Raw genomic sequence first — 18,127 nt, 5'->3', positions numbered from 1 at the left:
AGTGTTTCTCCCAGCCGGTGACCCGCAGGTCTGTGACTGATGAACAGACCCGATTAAAATCAAACAACTCGCACAACACTTGAACATTACATTTGCTGGAGAAAACCCCTGCAGAGATACAGGATCAGGCGCTGAGTGAAGGCGCCATGCGGCACTAGCAATGAGCAGCTTCGCGGTCTAAGGGCAATTTCTGCAGTATCAGGTAATACATTTTACGGGGGAAAAGAAGAAAATTTTCAGACTCATTTGGCTCCTGCAGATCTTACATCTTCATCTTGCCTTATGACAGGTGTCATTTCTACCTATAAATGGGGGCTTGCTGAAGAAAAGCTATGGGGTTTACTATTGGTTTTACTTATCTCTGCTGACCTACAGCGAAATCCGGCTAATGGCTCCTGCTGCAGCGAAAGGGCTTTTGTATCAGCAGTAGGTTTCTGTATACACACGGTTACTGTGCACAAACACAGGAAGGAAAGGCATTGGGAGAGGAGGGTGGGGATGGAGGCAAAACACACTGGTGTGCAACACGCTCCAAAATGTTCACACGCTAATAGTAGCAAGAGAGGCTTCGGCTGCAGTGGGATGGGGAGTTGATGGGGGAGTTACAGCCCCCATAGTATGGGCCGAACCATGGGGCCCCAATAAGGCCTGCCGACTGAATAGTCACAAAATAAAAGGGTATAAAATGAGTCTAAGCGATGAAGGACCCCATGGGTGGGCGCTCACTTCCTCAGGACTGGGATTCAGAATGGAGGCAGCTAAGTTTTAAATCACAGCTGCTGATGGTGAAATTGTGTTCTGGACTTCTGATCTTGTGCTACACAACACTTTACTGCACAGGAATGTCCTTGTCATTAGACACTCGTCTTTTGTTGATATTTCTTTTTCAAATACACGTTTGCTGGCAGCCTGGCCTTTCCCGCTACAACTCAAAAGTTGGGAAGGATCATTAGGGAAATTTGGCCTGACCTTCAGCAGGGAATGTGCCTTTGCCCAGAGAGTCCATGATGCAGGGAACCCCACACTTCCATTAGGATATATCCATCTTCCCTAGACATCTGTGTGTTTCCCAGCCTTGCCCTTCAGTCCTGCAACTTACAGCACACAGCCATAGGACTAACTGGAGAATAATAAACACCAATGCCTCAAGCAACAAGTCACTTTCTGATGTGTTTCGTTGCGATATTAACTGCTGTTACCGTCTCTTTTAGTAAGAGGAGATATCTTCAGGAGTACAAACACCGCTCAGGACTTAATTTCTCTTGTTTACTTTTAATTTCTGTTCCTCTGCCCCCTGCACAGGTATGAAGTCCCCGGCTTTGCAGCGTGCACAACCCGCGTCCGCCCAGCACCCCGCAGCTCAGCCAGCGCCAGCTGGGCTCGCTCCCCATCTAACCAGGAGCGCAGCCTCCTGCTTCCATAGCCCCTTCTCCCCGTCCCACCTGCCTCCCAACCGCCGCAGTAAGAAACCCCGCTCCAGAGGAGAAACCCCTCTCTTGGCTAAGCCAGAGGAGCCCCGTCCCAGGGCTGTTGACCCCACCTGCTGCTCTCCCCCATAAGGACGAACCCACCCCTACCCACCTCAGCCCCTCCAGCCCCGAGCGGGCAGGGGACATAATGGGGGGCAAAGGCTCACACCCGAGCCGGGGGCTCGCAGGGGCGTCTGCTGCCGGTGCCCGGAGCCCAGCGAGGGGCCAGCCCCGTCCCGGAGGAGGAGCCGGCCGGGAAGGTGCGCTGGCAGCCCGGCCCAGCCCTGCCCAGTCCCGCCAGCAGCGGCTCCTGCCCGCGGCGCCGGGATGCTCTGAGCCCTCCGGAGGACAAAGGAAATGGAGCCGCTGGAAACGAACAGCAGCTGCAGCAACGGTGGGTTCCCCCAACCCCCCTTCCCCCCGGGCCGGGCCGGTCCAGCAGCGCGGGGGGAGCGGGACGAGCCCCGGGGCTCAGCCCTGTGCCGCGGGGAGCGGCGGGAGGGTCCGCGGGGAGGGGGGGGCTGAGCCCGCTGCACCCCGGCCTTATATCCCCCCTCGGCTTTGGGGCCGTACTCGGGCACTGCTCTGTTTTTCTTGGTTTGGGGGTTCTTTTCCTTCTTTTGAGGTCCTTACAGGAACGGGAAAACTCCTTTAATCCGCAAGCCACACTCCGCCTGCTCTGCCGGCGGCGAGCGCTGCGCTGTGTCAGCCTTACAGCAGCTAAGGAGAAGTTGGCTTTTGGGTTTTTTTTCCCCCCTTTAAAGATTGCCTAGTCCAGTCGGTAATCACCTCATCCCACTACCTTAGGCTTGTGCCCAGTAGCACATTGCGGAGACTTTTACTCAGCCCAGGAGATAAGACGGGCCCCCTGGCCCCCAGGAAATATTTCTACAATCAAGGATGGTTTTTCCATTAGAAAAGAAACCTGTTAGGTAACCTTTGGAAACTCACCGGATTTTTTTCCATTAAAAAAAAAAGTTTGTATCCAGTTCGTATCCAAATCCTTAGCTACATATGCAGGGGACATAGGGTGCAGGTGCCAAAGATCCATGCCAGTCTCTTGGTTCAGGAAGAAGGTGGGACCCATGCCCAGGCTGCCAGCAACGCTGTGAGCAGTTTAGCTGTTGTGTACCGCCGCTTGCAGAGACGCAAATACTTGCTCCTTAATTCCCTATGTGAGTTCAGGCAGAAAATTAAAGTCTTTTACTACAAAGGGACTTTTGTGACACTCCACCTGGCTGTTCTGTTCCCCATAGTTGCAGTCACGCTGTCTTTACTACACTCGGAATGAAGACTGCAATAGAAAGATGTGCAATAGAAAGATGTGCTGGGTGTGGTAGGAGCGTGAGGGTAGGAAGAAACTCAGCAGTTTTCCCACCCACACACCCCGACACACCTTGGCTACAGACCAGGGGGCTTAGTGCTTTTGGTGTTAACAGCAGAAAACTGTGCCTGCTTTCGGTCCTTCCACACTGGCAGGACTGGGTGTGCTTCACGAGCACTCAGGATCTCTGTGAATACGTAGAATAAAACCACAAAACAGTAGAGGCAACACATAGATGAAACTTTAGTTCAGGACGAGCCTGTTGTCTTACGAGCGATGCCGTGGCACTGCTGGGTACGCATTGCTGGGACAGATGCAGTTACAAAGCACTGGCATTGCTCCACATCAAACCCAAAGCTGTAACCTACAGCCGAGCTGGCAGATGCAAGGATTAGTTGGCTGGAAAGCACCACAGCCTTTGAATCAACAAGGCTGAGTGTTGATAAGGCATAGTTCAAACTCGTAACATTGGAGTTTGATGGAGAGACTCTGGCATAGGTACTTGGAAATTCAAATTACATTATTATAGTGGTCCTTGTGGCCTTCCAATTCAGTGTGCAGACTGGCAGCCACATTCAACAACCCGCTTGAACTGCACTCCATAAATCTGTCGCTCAACACTTTGCTGTTTCCACGTGTGAGTAAAGAGGTGTCCTGAGTTTGTGAGAGCTGGTGGGTATGCGCTGTTAGGGTGACAGCACAGGTGGCTGTTCAGAGGGACATCTGAATGATTCCAAAGAGCAAGAGAGGCCCTGTTGATAGTTGTATCAGTAATTTGCTGTTTTATCTCCATGGTGTTGTCACAGGGTCTCTGGTCACCCTTTCGTGCCTTTCCCACCGCGTTGTGTGCCGGGTCATCAATGATGCTGACCCAGCTGACTCCGTCCAGGACAATGGGACTTTGGATATCTTCTGGATAACTCAGCTGGAAAGCAATTATGGATTCTACATTGGCCTGGGCTTGGCTGTCTTCTCCAGCTTCCTCATCGGAAGCAGTGTCATTCTCAAGAAGAAGGGGCTGCTACGGCTAGTGGAGAAGGGAGGCACCAGGGCAGGTAAGGCTTGGGCGGGGGGGGGGGGGACACGGACAGGGGGGAGGAGGTCCAGCTGTTCCCAGAACCACATACATCACCCAAACTCCAGCGCTCATACGGCAAGGGAACACCTCCGGGTACACATCAGCCTTCCATCAGCAATGTAAGACAGACCTTTTCTGCGTGTTTGTGTGTGAGATTCAGAGAGCAGTGCTGTGCTGGAGCTGAGGAGGTGATTTACAGAGAAGGGCTCAGCTAAAAGCAGCATTCCCCTGCCTTGCACCGCAACTAGCAAGTCACATGCACTGCGTGATCAGATGTGCACCCACCAGAACAACAATACATGCCCATCACAGCTTTTGCATGGGAAAGCGCAAAGCCAGGAGGAAGCAGAGTGTTGTAAGCTCTTTGAAATGGGCCCCTTGGCTCAAAGGTGCAAGTCATCCCCGTGCCACAGACCAGAGCAGAACAGCACAGCTCCACGACCCCACTCTTGCTCTTATTGACGCACTGGGCAGCTTTGCCACCGAGACACCGAGACAAGGACGTGGCCCCCATGTGCTTTAATTGCACTAGCAAGAGCCATTTATTACTGCAGGACTGTACGCCTGCGATCTGTTTGAACTCTGCTTGTGGTTTGCAGAAAGGATACTTCTGAGGTATGTTGCTCAACAACATGTAGATAACTTTCCTCCAGCACCAAGCTCTTAGGGCGAGGCATGTGTTTCTGTGCATGTATATATGGATGGGAAACAGTGGAGGAGCACTGCCTACAGCAGAATTGGACACATCCCACGAGCGTTACAAACATTGGCTCTAGCAGCAGCGCAGGTCCTACCTGGCAGCTGACCTACTTGCATAACTACAAAACAAAATGATAGTTAAAATACTACTGCTTCCCAGTTCTGGCCTAGGAACAATTCTTAAATCATTTTACAAAGGAAGTCAGTATCGCTGTCCCCATTGTACCGTGTCCCCATATGAGGGCACAAAGGCACGGAATGATAAAGTGACTGTCCGGAGTCAACCAGCAGGTGAGCACCAGAGCGGCCAACAGCACCTGAGCCATAGTCCAGTCTCGAGTCCGTCTCCATCCCCCGCCATTAGGCTCGCTGGACGCAACTGCTGAACTCACGCGGGTTTACTTTTTGCCTTATATTTGCACAACGAAATATCAGTATTGTTTCAATTGTAGAAAATGTCTCTCTTGTCCCTGAACTCCTCCCAGAACAGAGCCGAGCGAGTAAAACAAGGGCAAACCCCTCCCTATTTTTCAGGATGTTTAACCAGGAATTAGAGATTAATGACCGAAAACCACAGCTGACAAAAAGAGTTCTTGAGGGAAAAAAAGACACAGCCAAACATAAACCAAAACAAGCCAGCAATTTCTAAGGAATACCCAAGCATAACATTTGAACTTGAGCGTTTGTGAACTTGAGGAACCTGAAGAGGCTAAATGCCAGCAAATTCCCATCTGCCTCTTCATTCCCCCCTTCCTTATCTCGCCCTTCAATCTCTGGGTCCCAACGTTTCACCCCTGCTATCTGAGCGCATCGCTTCTCTCCAAGGCAGGTCGAACGCTGCTATAACTGACAGCTCAGGCCAGGCCAGACTTAGCAAAAACACAGGCGTCCTCTGAGCCGGTAAAACCAGTGTCAGCAGGCTCGAGCTCCTTACGTCCAACAGCCTGTGGGTTACCACCAGAGTTGGACTAGTTCCCCACACAGTATGTCCGTTCTTCCTCATTTACGTGCACAATTTCTCTCATTGAGTTGTCCCGATGCCAAGAATCCTTTTTCACCAGAAACGCTCAGTCACACAACTCCACATAAAGCTAACGTGAGGACTGCTGGCAGTTCGGGCTGAGGCCCCGTGATACCAGCGCAGCCCCATGACCCCACTCTTGCTCTTATTGACGCACAAAGCCGCGTACAGAAGGAGCGGAGAGCTTCGGGGACAGGACGCAGGAAGCCTTCACCATGGCCATACAGCAACACCAACTGAAGCACCACACGCTCGCACAGAGCAACCAACCATTTTTTTCCCCTTCCCTTCATCTTTCATAGCTATAACCCGCACTTGAACTGCGTTTGGAAAAACTCATTGCCTTACCTTAGTGCCCGTGTGCGAGACTCCTCAGCGAGCCGGTGCAATGCGAGGTGAGGCGCAGGGTCCCCGCAGGCAGGAGGCAGGGTGGCAGTGTCCCATGGAGCAGCCTCGGGGTTGGAGGACACCCAGCACAGAGCCGCCCCTGCCATCCTTCATCCCTCCTCTCCAGGAGTGCCCCGTAGCCAACAGGCAAGTGGCAGATGCAAGACAAAGCGTGACCAGTCCATGGGACCTCAGCTGGGGTGTTGATTGCTGGGTTTAGGGGCCGATGCACCCTGATGAACCAGCAAGGATGACCACAGCTCTTGGGGGTGAAGGGCAGTCCCAGGCTCCATGCTGCACCCCGGGCCGATAACCTCTGTGGTTTTGGGACAGGGGTGCCATTCCCGTTGCCACTCAGGATTAAACAACTGCTTTTACTGCATTTGCATTGTCCAGCCCTGAGTGCCATCTCCTGCTAATCCCTTGACTCAGCGTAACTCCACGTAGGATGGCACGCCTGCATATTCTGTCCTTCCAGGCTGTTTTCTTTGTTACACTCTTCCCATTGCAATTTATCCCTCTCCAAAGGGATGTTTCTCATCCTTTACTCCAAAGAACATGGTTGTTAACTCCTGTGTGCTTTGCTTCCCCAGGAGATGGAGGCCACGGCTACCTAAAGGACTGGCTCTGGTGGGCTGGCTTGTTAACCAGTAAGTAGAAGCTGTTTTTCCCTGGGTTTGCAGCTTTTCCAGGATCTGTCCCTGTGAATCGGGTGTGGAGCAAGCCCAGCATCTGGTGGCTTAAAGCCTTCCTTCTGGCAAGTTCCCCCATCATCAGCAGAGGTACCTCAAGGAGAGCGGAGGCCGCGAGCCGCACAGGATCTCCCTCGCCGCCCTCCTGCAGGGCTGGTAGGACTTGCTAGTTCAGTTTTACCCGTTCATGAAAAGCCAGGTTTTAATAAGGCAGCTGGCTGCTCTGCCTGCGTCCCAGGCACGGGGCGAACAGCCTCCCGTGCGTGCCGGGGGCGGCGGGCGAGGGTACCGCCGCAGCACACAGCAAAGAGCGAGGTGTCGGTAGCAGCCCCCTTCTTCAGCAAAACTTGCCTTGCCTTAGAGGAAGCCTTAAATCCTTCTCTTCACGCTGCAACGTTACAGTGTCTTCTCAAATTGGACTCACAGCTGTGCAAGGAGCAGCAGAGGGTGTTTCGGAGCCCTCTTTCACGGGCTCTGGCTGCAGCAGCAGCTCAAGGTGCCCCCACCACGCTCTGCCCTCGCAGCTCCTGCTGCGCAACACATAAGCAAGCGCAAAGTACTCACTGCTCAAGGGACAAGGACAGCTCAGCCAGAAAGGGACACCACAGCCCCGAGGAGACACTCTGGAGGCGAGGAGCAGACTGCCAGCAGCTCCCACAACAGCCCACCCCCTCATTAATCACCCAAACACGCTGCAGCTGCCGGACTGGGCTACGGGGGGGGGGGGGGGGGGCTTAATGAGTTCCTATGGGCAGCTGTGACATGGCCCAGCCCGGGCGCCCCCGGACCTTCTCCGCGTGGGTGCAGGGCTCCAGGGACGCCTCTCTGCTTGCATTAATTTGTAATAGATTTTTCACCCACTGTCTGGCCCTGTTTAGCAGCAGCATGAAACCCCCATAATAAAACCCACTTTCTATCTGACATCTTACTGGTTTGCAAGCCCACGGGAGAAAACGCAAAAAGTATACTGAAACTCACCGCTATTTATTTTTCTTGTGTTTGTTTAGTGGGTGGAGGGGAAGCTGCCAACTTTGCCGCCTATGCCTTTGCTCCTGCAACTATTGTCACGCCTCTGGGGGCTCTGAGCGTGCTCATAAGGTGATTTATATGTCTATGGGAGAAATTTGCCTTTTTTTTTTTTCTTTTACCCGTTTGTCTTGCAAGATAGAAAGACTTGAAGTGATGCTAATATGATTTATTCTGCCTAAAGGAAAAAAAAAACGTCTCAGTGTTTTCTAAAAAAAAATGCTCTAACAGTTGTTGTCCTTTTGGGGGATCATTTGGAAACCACTGAATTAAGTAGGATGCCCTTCTGGAGATGCTGCATGTGAATAGCAGCCACGTACACTTCAAGTTAAATTATTGCAAATGTCAGTGTTACTTCCTTCCTTAATCCAGCTCTTTAGTCAAGTCAAGGTTGTTTGTTGTGTTTTGTTGTGTTTTTGTTTTGAATATAAAAGGGTCTAAAAATCAGGCTTGTTTTTAAACTGTCTTTCATTTGCCTTTACTTTCTAGCTTTTAGGGTGCTCTGATGTGGTTTTATACTTTTGCCTATTGCCAAAAGGGCTGAAACCCTATTTTACTTTTTTTTCTTTAATTTTTAAAAATGAGATTCATATCAAAGTACATGACTCCAGGTACTGAAGGGTTTATAGAAGGACTGTTAATGTGAAATGCATAAGCAAGCTGAGAGTTAGGACTTCTCTAGTGTCTTGCCCCAAATTTTTATGGCCAACAACTAGATACCTTTGCAGATACATCTACAGCCCCAGTACCTTCAGAGTTCTGATGATTTAGTTAAAACTAATGTGAATCTTTTGTTGCTAGGTTGGAGTTTTTTTCTCTGTTACACTTGTTCTTGAATTCATTTGCTTGGGCACTAAAGGCTTCTTAATGCCCAACAGCTCATGAGTGAGTCTGTAGACCCTGAAAATATTTCTGAGGATGTGCTAACACATTCAGCATTTTTTCACCTTGCTGATACATGAGCTGTGATCTATAGATCACACCTGCGTCTCTGCAGCTTCAGTTGTCAGTAGATGCAATGTGATTGTGTGTTAACACACTGGCATCCAACAAATTCACTCCAAATTTGTGTCCTTGTGTTACCTGAAGGCATTCTTTACCTTATTCTTGCTACTGTTCCTTCTTTAAAGGACTTTCTTAAAGCACTAGCTGACGTTTTTCTGTCCCTTGCAGTGCTATCCTGTCTTCATATTTGCTTGGAGAGCGGCTCAACCTGCTGGGGAAGCTGGGCTGCATGCTCAGCCTCGTGGGCAGCACCGTGATGGTGATACATGCCCCAGAGGATGAGGAGGTCACCACTCTGGATGAAATGTCTTCTAAGCTGAAAGAGCCAGGTACGCAGGAGGTCGTGTTTTCTCTCCCGGGGCTGGGCAGTGCAGACTGCTCCCCATGCCCGCCACTCAGTTTTGAGTTACTTCTCTCCCTCTTCCAGGTTTCCTCGCTTATGCTGCAATCCTCTTGGCTGTCTGCTTCCTCCTGATCTTCTACCTCGCACCCCGCTATGGCCAGAGCAACATCCTCATCTACCTCACCATCTGCTCCGTTATTGGTGCCTTCTCCGTGTCCTCAGTCAAGGGCCTGGGTATTGCCATCAAGGGCTTCTTTGCTGGCCAGCCTGTGCTGCAGCACCCATTGACGTGGATCCTAGTCATCACGCTGGTGGCATCCATCACGACACAAATTAACTACCTCAATAAGTCTTTAGACATTTTCAACACCTCTTTGGTGTTTCCCATTTACTACGTGCTGTTCACCACCATCGTCATCACAACTTCCATCATCCTTTTTAAGGAGTGGGTCACCATGACCGTAGTGGACATCATTGGGACAGTTTGTGGCTTCCTCACCATCATTTTGGGAGTGTTTTTACTCCATGCCTTCAAAGACATGGACGTCAGCTTAGGGAACCTACCACAAGTCCTCCAGAGTGGACAGCAAGCACCAGTCACCCGAGATGACAAGAATATCCTGATAGAGGTGGACAACGCCAGCATCGCCCCAGAGGATAAACCCAAAGTATTCATGATCTACACCTAGTGTGTTATTTGCGAGGGTCTGGGGGTTGGGTTGATGTCACTATTCCATATGCTATTGAGCAATTTAAAGAAGGAAAAGCAAAAAAATAAAACCAGCATTGCCTTATCCAAAGCTTGGTAGGGTCAAGCCAAATTTTTCTCTGGGCTTTTGGATTGGATCTTTGTGATGGTGTGGCAGCAACGGGTATGTTTAATCCTCACTGAGCTTTAATACATACAGCCACTGAAAATGAAACTCCTCTTGAAATATGGTACTCCTGGGACAAAGCTCCTCTCTGAGGCCCCTTCCCATTTCTTCTTGGCAGGGCTAATGTTTACTCTTGTTTACTCCTTCCCCAGGGTGGCCATTGATGCGTTTATTTTCAGGCCCCGATTGAGTCATTGATTAGTGATTTTTGTCTTTTTTTTTTCCTTTCTAGACGCTTGCATGAACTCTGAAATACACACCAGTATCTCAAATGGAGGTGAGAGACAAGGACTGAATGGTGCACACCTGCTCTTCAGACTCTGCTCGTCCATGTTTAATTACTTACTCTGCAAATATGGGCTGGGAAACCACGGCGTATTTTGGAATAGGCCCTCACTGAGGCTCAGCGGTGGGACCCAAGCTGTGAAGTGTTTTTACAGGAGCATGGCAGAGAACTCTTTTTTTCAGCTTTTGGGGTTTTTTTTTGTGAAGTGCAAGAGTTTCGCTGCAGCACAGTGTTAATTAGTTTTATGTGGGTTTTTGTTTGGTTGGTTTGTTTTTTTTTTTTCCTTAGCAGCTATGGTGCCCAGGCCATGTTGATCTGGTTGGTGAAGCCGCTGGGGCTTATCCAGACCTCACTCAAGCAAGGGGCAGCCCCAGCTGAGGCTGAGAACCTCTGGCAGGTGTGTCAGGAGAAACACCACCACCATCTTCAAGACTTTGTGGTCTGTGAAAACCTTTTCAGCCCAAAAGAGCGAGCAGATGTAAGTTTTAAGGGTTTTTTTCTTAGCAAACATCTTGACCTTGAAGGTCTTGACTCTTTGAAGCCCATGTCCTGTCCTGCTGTCATTTAAGCCCAAAACTTTGTTGTTGTTGTTTAGAGGGAGGTATGAGCTGCATGTTAAAAGCCAAACAGGTTTAAGTGGGTGATGCTCTGCAGAGCTACAGGGATGGAGTTCATCCCAGAGCGGTCCCATTCACCCCTCTCCATCTCTCTAATTATAGTATGGATGTTACCTGGGCTCTTGCTCACAGCTCACCTTCAAAACCCCCTTGGATTTCTATCAGTGGTAAGGACGAAGGGATGGGAGAAATAACATTTTGAGCTAGAAGGTGAAAAAGGAAGGTGTCACTGCAGTTAAAAGTTTCTCCCATCTTGCTGCTAGGTCTTACAGCACAGGGAGACTGGAGCCCATTTGCTCACAGCAAATCCCAAACCGAGAGCAGCAAAGCCTGAGGCGGTTTTACCAAGCTGGCTCGGTCCAGAGGCAGCTCTGGCTGGGTTAGCCCTGGACCACGGCACACACTGATGCTGTCTGAGATGCTGAGCTGATGGTACCTGGGTCTGGGCATCGCTGAGCAAATGCAACTTGGGGTTGGGGGGAAGAGGAATATTCAATCTCTTATTTTGCTAACATTTCAGTACTTTTTTTTTGGAATGTGGAAAGGGAAATAAAGGCTTTTTCTAAAAAAAAAAAAAAAGAAAGAAAGAAAAACCCTCTTGCAGGTGGATCTGAACGTTTTTAAAGATTTCTCTGATCTTATTGGTGTAGCCGTAAAGTATAAACAGGCTGAAGGACAGCGGAGCACAGCAGAAAGAGCATCTGGGGCAGAGAGTAAAACAGCAGCGCCCTCCTTTGGTAGCAGAAAATAATCCCAGTAATTCGCTTCAGCTTTGTTTTTGGCATCCTAATTGGTATAACGCTTTATGCATTTTATTTTAGAAATAGATTGTAAACGGGACTCATCCTTCTCACTGCCTAGAACTGCATTTCATAAAAGCCATTCCTCCAGATATCCTGCCACCTCTGGACAAATGCCACATATAAAATGAAGATTGGAACCAAAATAGTGCACAGTGACAGAATATTTGTTTATGACAACTGACAAATTTATTAAAACTAGGCAAAAGGCACAATGAATTGCATTCTTCAAGTATTTGCATAGATGCACAGAGAGCATTATTGTAAACCATTAATATGTTGACACAGGAGAAAGTGAGATGTATTTTGGTATACGTTCTCCCAAGTAACATTGTCTTTCAAAAAAAATGTATTTTACTACCTTGTACTCCTCCTGCAGTTCCCCTATTCTTATTCACTCAACTTGCACACACATGAAAATTTAAAAGGACTTCCTTAAAAGTACCTTTTGGAGACTTTATGACATTCCAGCAATGAAGTTTTCCATGAGGGTTTGGGCACCTTTAGTTTTTCTCTGAGCTCTGTGTGTCCAGGGGAATTTTTTAAAAGATTGATCCCATGTTTACATGAAATGCAGTGAAAATATTAGTGATTTTTGGTGGCTATTAGGTAAAGATCAGGGGTTGTAGCAAAAGCACACTGTTGTCTTCAGCGAGGGCTCAGATGTAAGATCAAGTTCTTGTGGTTGAATCTGTACTATGACAGTGTATGTACAGTATGTGCCCAGTTTACTGCTCCACTGTTGTTTATATGCAATATAATCCAACTGTTGAAAAAGACATATAAAGATTAGAAAGCTGATGTCTTTCACTTGTCATCCCTCATTTCGGAGAGAAGTATTTTAGGTTGGTCTGTTTTCCAGGCATATAGAAGGTAAGAAAAAGTCCAAAATTATCAAGATAAAGAATAATCAACCAGAAATTCAAGGCATACCCTGTGTACTGTTTTCTTGTGGAGAAAGAGGTAGCAAAGTTGTGAAAACTAGCGTGGTTTAAGTCATCCTACGGATACACTGCTACATATAACTACAAATTAAATGAGTGCTTAGGGTTTATCTGTTTGGGTTTTTTTCCCAACCAGTAGAGCTTAGGGAAAGAGAACCACCAGAAAAGACTTTTTCTTTATGCCAATAATACAGTTTCTCACATGTGCAGCAGCAATCGCACTGTTTGAGGATTTGTCCGTAATAAATCAGACACAACAGAACTGTTGTAACCATAGCTCCAGAATTCCCTGTGTTCTCCTTGGAAATAATGTCAAGGGAAAAAAAAAAAAGAAACAATTTGGCATAACAAAAGGTCTTAATTTAAAATCCTGAGAAAAAACGTACAAAAGCCCAAACTACCAGGAGTAAAAATAAAAACAACAACAAATTCATAAGGGAGGGTCCTCAGGGTCAGAACCATCAGCTGCTTAAAGTGCACACAGACAGCTCTCTCCAGCCACGTCCTGGAGAAAAAAAAACGGAGTAAATGAGCTGCCCTACAAAAGCACCATGTGTTGCATTAATGTTTCTGCTGTTTCACCACCTGGGCAATTTTAAGGTAGGTTTCTCATTGGTATGGGGAGCAGGCAGCCCACGCCAAATTACTGCCCAGCGCAGACCGAAGCCTGAGGAGACACATGCAAAAGTGTCTACTGATTATCCACGGTACCGTATGCTGGAGAGGAGGTTTCAGCGCTGCCTTTTGCTGAGCTTCCTTCTGGCCATTTGCTCTGCACCTTGGCCGCAGAGTTTCCCTGTCGTACCTTGACTGTGTCCCAATGACACGGATGAGAGTGCACGGGCCACGCTGGGGATGCTGTCAGGTCTTACAGCACCGGGGCAAGACAAGCGAGTGCTGGAGGAGAGACAGGTCACAACGCTCTTGCTGAAGATGGTTATACGGGGAAAAAAGTTAATCCACTCTATTAAAACCAATCAAAATACACTGACCCACAAATTATTTTAACCAGGACTATTTCCGTGGGTTGCTCCCTGTTGTGGTCCGGCTTTCCACCCACTGTAAACCGAGAATATGCTGAAGAAAGTTATCAACGGCTGCCTTCTGCTCTCCCAAGAGGCAGCGGTTTCTGTATAGCACCAACGTATGCTCCTGCGTGGGTGGGCTGAGGAAGCCAACAGGGCTGGGTCTTACATGAAAGCCCATCAGGGCCAGCACCTGCACTCACAGCTTGATCTCCCTGGTAACACTTAAATAACTGATTAAAAACATGTGAAGCCCCCATCACCCCATCCCTGCATTGGATATTGCACAATAATATTTAAATACCGTATAAACGAGTCATCCCTATATGGAAAAGGCTATCAGCAGAGAGGGCTGAGTTCAGCTTGGCATGTACCGGCGCAATTCCTGGGGGCACTCCTGCCAAGCCTGACTGCAGCTCGTTGAGTCACGCAGGAAACAGGTGAGGCGAGAGGAGAGGAACCGAGACACTGTCTGTGGCTGTGAACAGTTTTTTGGGTGAAGAAGGCCATCCAGGCTGCACCCTGTGAAGGTCAGAGCCAGCTGGGAACAGTTGGTTCATGAGTGCCCACGGGAGCCCGGCTGCCCCACTTTCAAGAGGTTCGCTGCTCCTGCTGTCCCAGCACCAGTATTCTAGGCGAGATGGAGAACGGGGAAAAGAGCAAGGGGTGAGCCCTGGTGAAAGAGCAGACGCTGCCCTCTCCCTCTCCTGAAGCTGATGTTAGAGCAGGCCGGGGGAATCCTGTCTCCATTCACACGCGCTCCCACCCTAATGCATCACATAGGAAACTCTCCTGCTCTCTATCAGTGACACAATGAAGTTCATGCAGTTTTTTCCACTTTTTACAGCTGGCCTCGAGGATGTGGCTGGAGACAGCACCTCTGGTGTGTGGAGTGGAGGTGTTTCGTGTTAAGGGGTCCAGCTTGCAGGGAGCTGAGCTCAGCAACTCCACTTATTGATTGTCCTTATCAAGGACACTTTTGGGAAGCAATCCCTGCAGAGAAAGCATCTCCTTAGCCATGGCTAGAGAGGTGGGACGGGTTTCTGTTCCTTACTGGGGCCCTCAAGGAGGACTGAATTAACTGTTTTGCTTAACCTAGTAAATGCTTAATAAGCAACAGGTAAAAACAGAGGCCCCTGCCATAAAGACAACCAACCCCGTTTCCACCCATCGGGGTTGTGCATGAAGGTGTTTTCCCATATGATAGCAAGGTTACTCCCTTCAGAGTAGTTTTATTCTGCGGTGGTGATGGTACACTGCTGTGCTTCCCATCCCTGCACTCAGTGCCTACCTCTGCCGTGGGCTGGAGTCGTCCCGGGGTTCTGGGGTGCGCAGGAGGCAGCAAGATGGTGGGACCACTCCCCGGCCAGGCTCTGGGTTTGGCTGGGACAGGATTAGCTGGCAAAGCTCTTTGGGGTGGCCGGGGCCGAGAAATATCCTACACAAGAAAGAAACAGTTTTCAATTCTCGGCCCGGAGAGATGCCTGGCCTGAAAACAGAGATAATATTTTTAAATTTTTTTTTGTAAGTCTGAGAGAGTAGATCCGGTATGTCTCTGGTCGGGAGTTAGCCCCAGAGATATTACAACCTAATGGCTGCATGATGAGAAACAGGAGAAACCTTACAGACTGGGCAGGAGGACCCAACACAACTCAGCCTGTAGCATCCCTGCCTGAGACAAAGGACTGAAGGGATACAGATAAACAAGGCTCGCAAAGACCTCTCCCTCTCTGAGGCAAGGAGGGAGCGCAGGTGGCCGCTGCTATTACTTATCATATTATGCAAGTGATTAGCGTTTTTCAACACGTAGAGCTTTTCACCTATCGAGTTTCAGGAAGACTGGCTTCAGGCTGCCGGGCAGCTGGCTTCAAACTGAGGACAACCAAACGGGGTAAGAGGTTACCTCCCTCTGCCTCCTAAACGGAGCTGCAGGCTGAAAGCACGTCGGATTCTCGCTACTAAAGGACCCAGAAGTTTTGAGCCTTGAATTTTGCAATAGGGAAGCTATATTCCAGAGCCTTTTAATTAGCCCCATTATTGATGCACTTGAGGTTGGGAGCAAGTTTCACACCCATACACTCACTACATGATTGCCCATAGAATGCCTGGAAACCCTATATACGTGTATATACATGTGCCCATACACACGCAGCCCTGCACCCACCTACCAGCGGTTATTACTTTGTTTGTGCACACAGCTGTCCCTAATAGGATACTCAGAGCATTACATTTTCCATTTGTCTAATGAATTTCAGTGTAAAGCACGCCCCTGGGGAGAAGTTACCCACACAAGAACTAACTGCCTGTTGTTGCTTAGTCTCTGCGCTGTCGCTGGCTTACAGGTGTTGATTTAATAAACACAGCTGCACTCGCAACTTGGAGGGCACCCAAAATCCCTGCAGTCTCCTTAGACTATGCATAAACGCGATGCTTGACGGCTGCATCAGCCGATGCTTGGGGATTTATTGCTCTCCAAGGAGCTTGCCCTGTGACTGCAGGAAGGACAAGGCAGACTAAATCCCCCCGACCGCCGGGTCCAAAGGGGTCCCGCAGGAATAGCGAGAGAGCAAATCTGGCAGAGACTGCAAACGTCTAGGAAGGACACTGACACTAGCAAACAAATTAATTATTACCTTCTACATCTTGCGGCTCTCCTCCAACCCAGCAATGGGAAGGTTTCTTTTGGAAATCTTTGGAAAAGTATCCCATCTAATAGGTCTGACTGACATAAAGAGAGTGGATGCATTGGGGAGGGAACACAATGGAGATTGTGGGGAATTTGTCAACAACCAGCTGGGAAGGATACCTATTCCTTATTGACTACAGTCAGCTTCCTGCTTTTGTTTCAGTTTTCTTTCCTGCTGAAGCACCGTCTGTTCACAGGAAACAATGGAGCTAGAAACAAATCCCATTCGCTAAAATATTTTGGGTTTGCTTTCCTCTATATCCTTCAGAGAGAAACTGCCTGGGAGGCAGCCTCCTGCTATCCCCTGTAACTGAGCCCTTTGCTTCTTTGCTGGCCCTAACCTAATAAAGCTAGTGGGGAAATATTGTGGTAAAATGGCTTTAAGTCAGTCTGAGTGGTTTGCCATCTTTTCCATAAAAATGTGGGGTCTGTACCAAGCTTAGAACACAATTGCCAGCAAAAGAAGTAAATCAATACCCTTTCCTTATAACCCTCAAAATAACCTCATGGCTAGGATGCTCACATAGGGTGGGGTCAGTCTGGGTTAAGTCTAACATTTCCTATCCAACATGCTAAAGGTCCCATTTCTGCTTCACATCAAAATTTGTCTGAGGCTCCCGAGGCTTTAGTCCAGGATGGCCAAATGCAATATACCTGGGGGATCATCCCAAGGAATGGAGATCCTGTACTCAGTACTGAACCTCAGACTTATCACTGACTGGTAATCTCAGAAGTGCTTGTTCCCAGGAGATAAAATACATGCAAATGGTAAGAGGAGCTATGCTAGACTTGCTTAGAGAAAAATCTGTACGGTCCTTTCTTTCCTGGCAAATTATCTATTTGATTTGCAGCTAAAAAAATGTTCAGATCATAGAATCATAGAATGGTTTGAGTTGCAAGGTCCCTTAAAGATCATCTATGTCCCACCTTCCAGTAGACCAGGTTGCTCAAATCCCTGTCCAACCTGGCCTTGAACGTCTCGAGGGATGGGGCAGCCACAGCTTCCCTGGGCAACCTGTTGCAGTGTCTCACCACCCTCAGAGTAAAGAATTTCTTCCTAATATCCAATCTAAATCTCCCCTCTTTCAGTTTAAAACCTTTAACCCTCATCCTATCACTAAACTCCCTGATAAAGAGTCCCTCCCCATCTTTCCTGTAGGCCCTCTTTAGGGACTGGAAAGGGCTATAAGGTCTTCTCAGAGCCTTCTCTTCTCCAGCTAAGATGACTTTGGTAAAGAGAATGCTGTTTTTTGATCCAGGCTACCCGACTCCAGCCAGGTCAGAGGTATCAGGAGACCTGAATGAAGAATAACTGTGTGAGCTAGCATCCAGCCCAGTCATTGTCAGCTACGCTACAAAACAAGGAGGACCACCAGTAACTGTCCTGCGGTGAGATGGAACAAGAGCCAGTGAGCACGGCAACTTCTACGTCCCCCCCGTGCTAAAGAGGCTTCACCGGCCTCACTCAGAACAAACCCCTCATCATCCACATCTCCCGCACAGTGGAAGGACTCCATACCTGAGAGACGGGGGGTTTGGGAGCAGGAGGCGCTGGTCTGCTCGGGGGTGTCCGCCGGGAACCGTCCTTTGCAGGTGCTGGCTGCGCTGGCCTGGGGGGCTGTCCCACGCCACAGCTGTGGCCAGTGGAGAAGGCGGGTGGCTGCTGGGTGTTTATTTGGAGCCCTGGAGCTTGCTGGGTAGGAGGTTTTGGTGGAATTTCAGGGAAGCCAATCACCTGTGCAGAAGACCCACAAATTCCCGGAGTGAGGTATTTCCATATCAAACCATCTTTTTACTCTCTGCTACACTTTTGAGGATCTACATGAGGTCTATGAGCCACACAGTAGGCA

General features: G+C 48.9%; 2 protein-coding genes across 2 annotated transcripts in view; one reads left to right on the top strand and one right to left on the bottom strand.

Annotated features, from left to right (window-relative positions):
- Nucleotides 1–1,826: 1,826 nt before the first annotated feature.
- On the top strand, nt 1,827–9,733 carry NIPAL4 (NIPA like domain containing 4; the record flags this gene model as incomplete). The annotated part of the gene is made up of 6 exons (XM_082489717.1): nt 1,827–1,863; nt 3,600–3,848; nt 6,572–6,628; nt 7,678–7,768; nt 8,870–9,030; nt 9,129–9,733. The coding sequence occupies 6 exons, from the start codon at nt 1,827–1,829 to the stop codon at nt 9,731–9,733; spliced, it is 1,200 nt and encodes a 399-aa protein (XP_082345843.1).
- Nucleotides 9,734–14,063: 4,330 nt separating this feature from the next.
- The window catches only part of ADAM19 (ADAM metallopeptidase domain 19), a gene marked incomplete at its 5' end in the record, with an annotated part of 32,749 nt that continues 28,685 nt past the window's right edge, over nt 14,064–18,127 (bottom strand). The window contains 3 exons of the mRNA XM_082490145.1: nt 14,064–14,222; nt 14,883–15,029; nt 17,797–18,012. Coding sequence (XP_082346271.1) covers nt 14,148–14,222; nt 14,883–15,029; nt 17,797–18,012 — 438 coding nt within the window. The 3' untranslated portion in view covers nt 14,064–14,147. The remainder of the gene's footprint in view (nt 14,223–14,882; nt 15,030–17,796; nt 18,013–18,127) is intronic.

This window comes from Vanellus vanellus (assembly GCF_965231255.1).
Source record: "Vanellus vanellus genome assembly, chromosome: 13".
NCBI lineage: Eukaryota > Metazoa > Chordata > Aves > Charadriiformes > Charadriidae > Vanellus > Vanellus vanellus.
The sequence above is the reverse complement of the archived record's forward strand: the minus strand, read 5'-3'. Positions and strand labels throughout refer to the sequence as shown.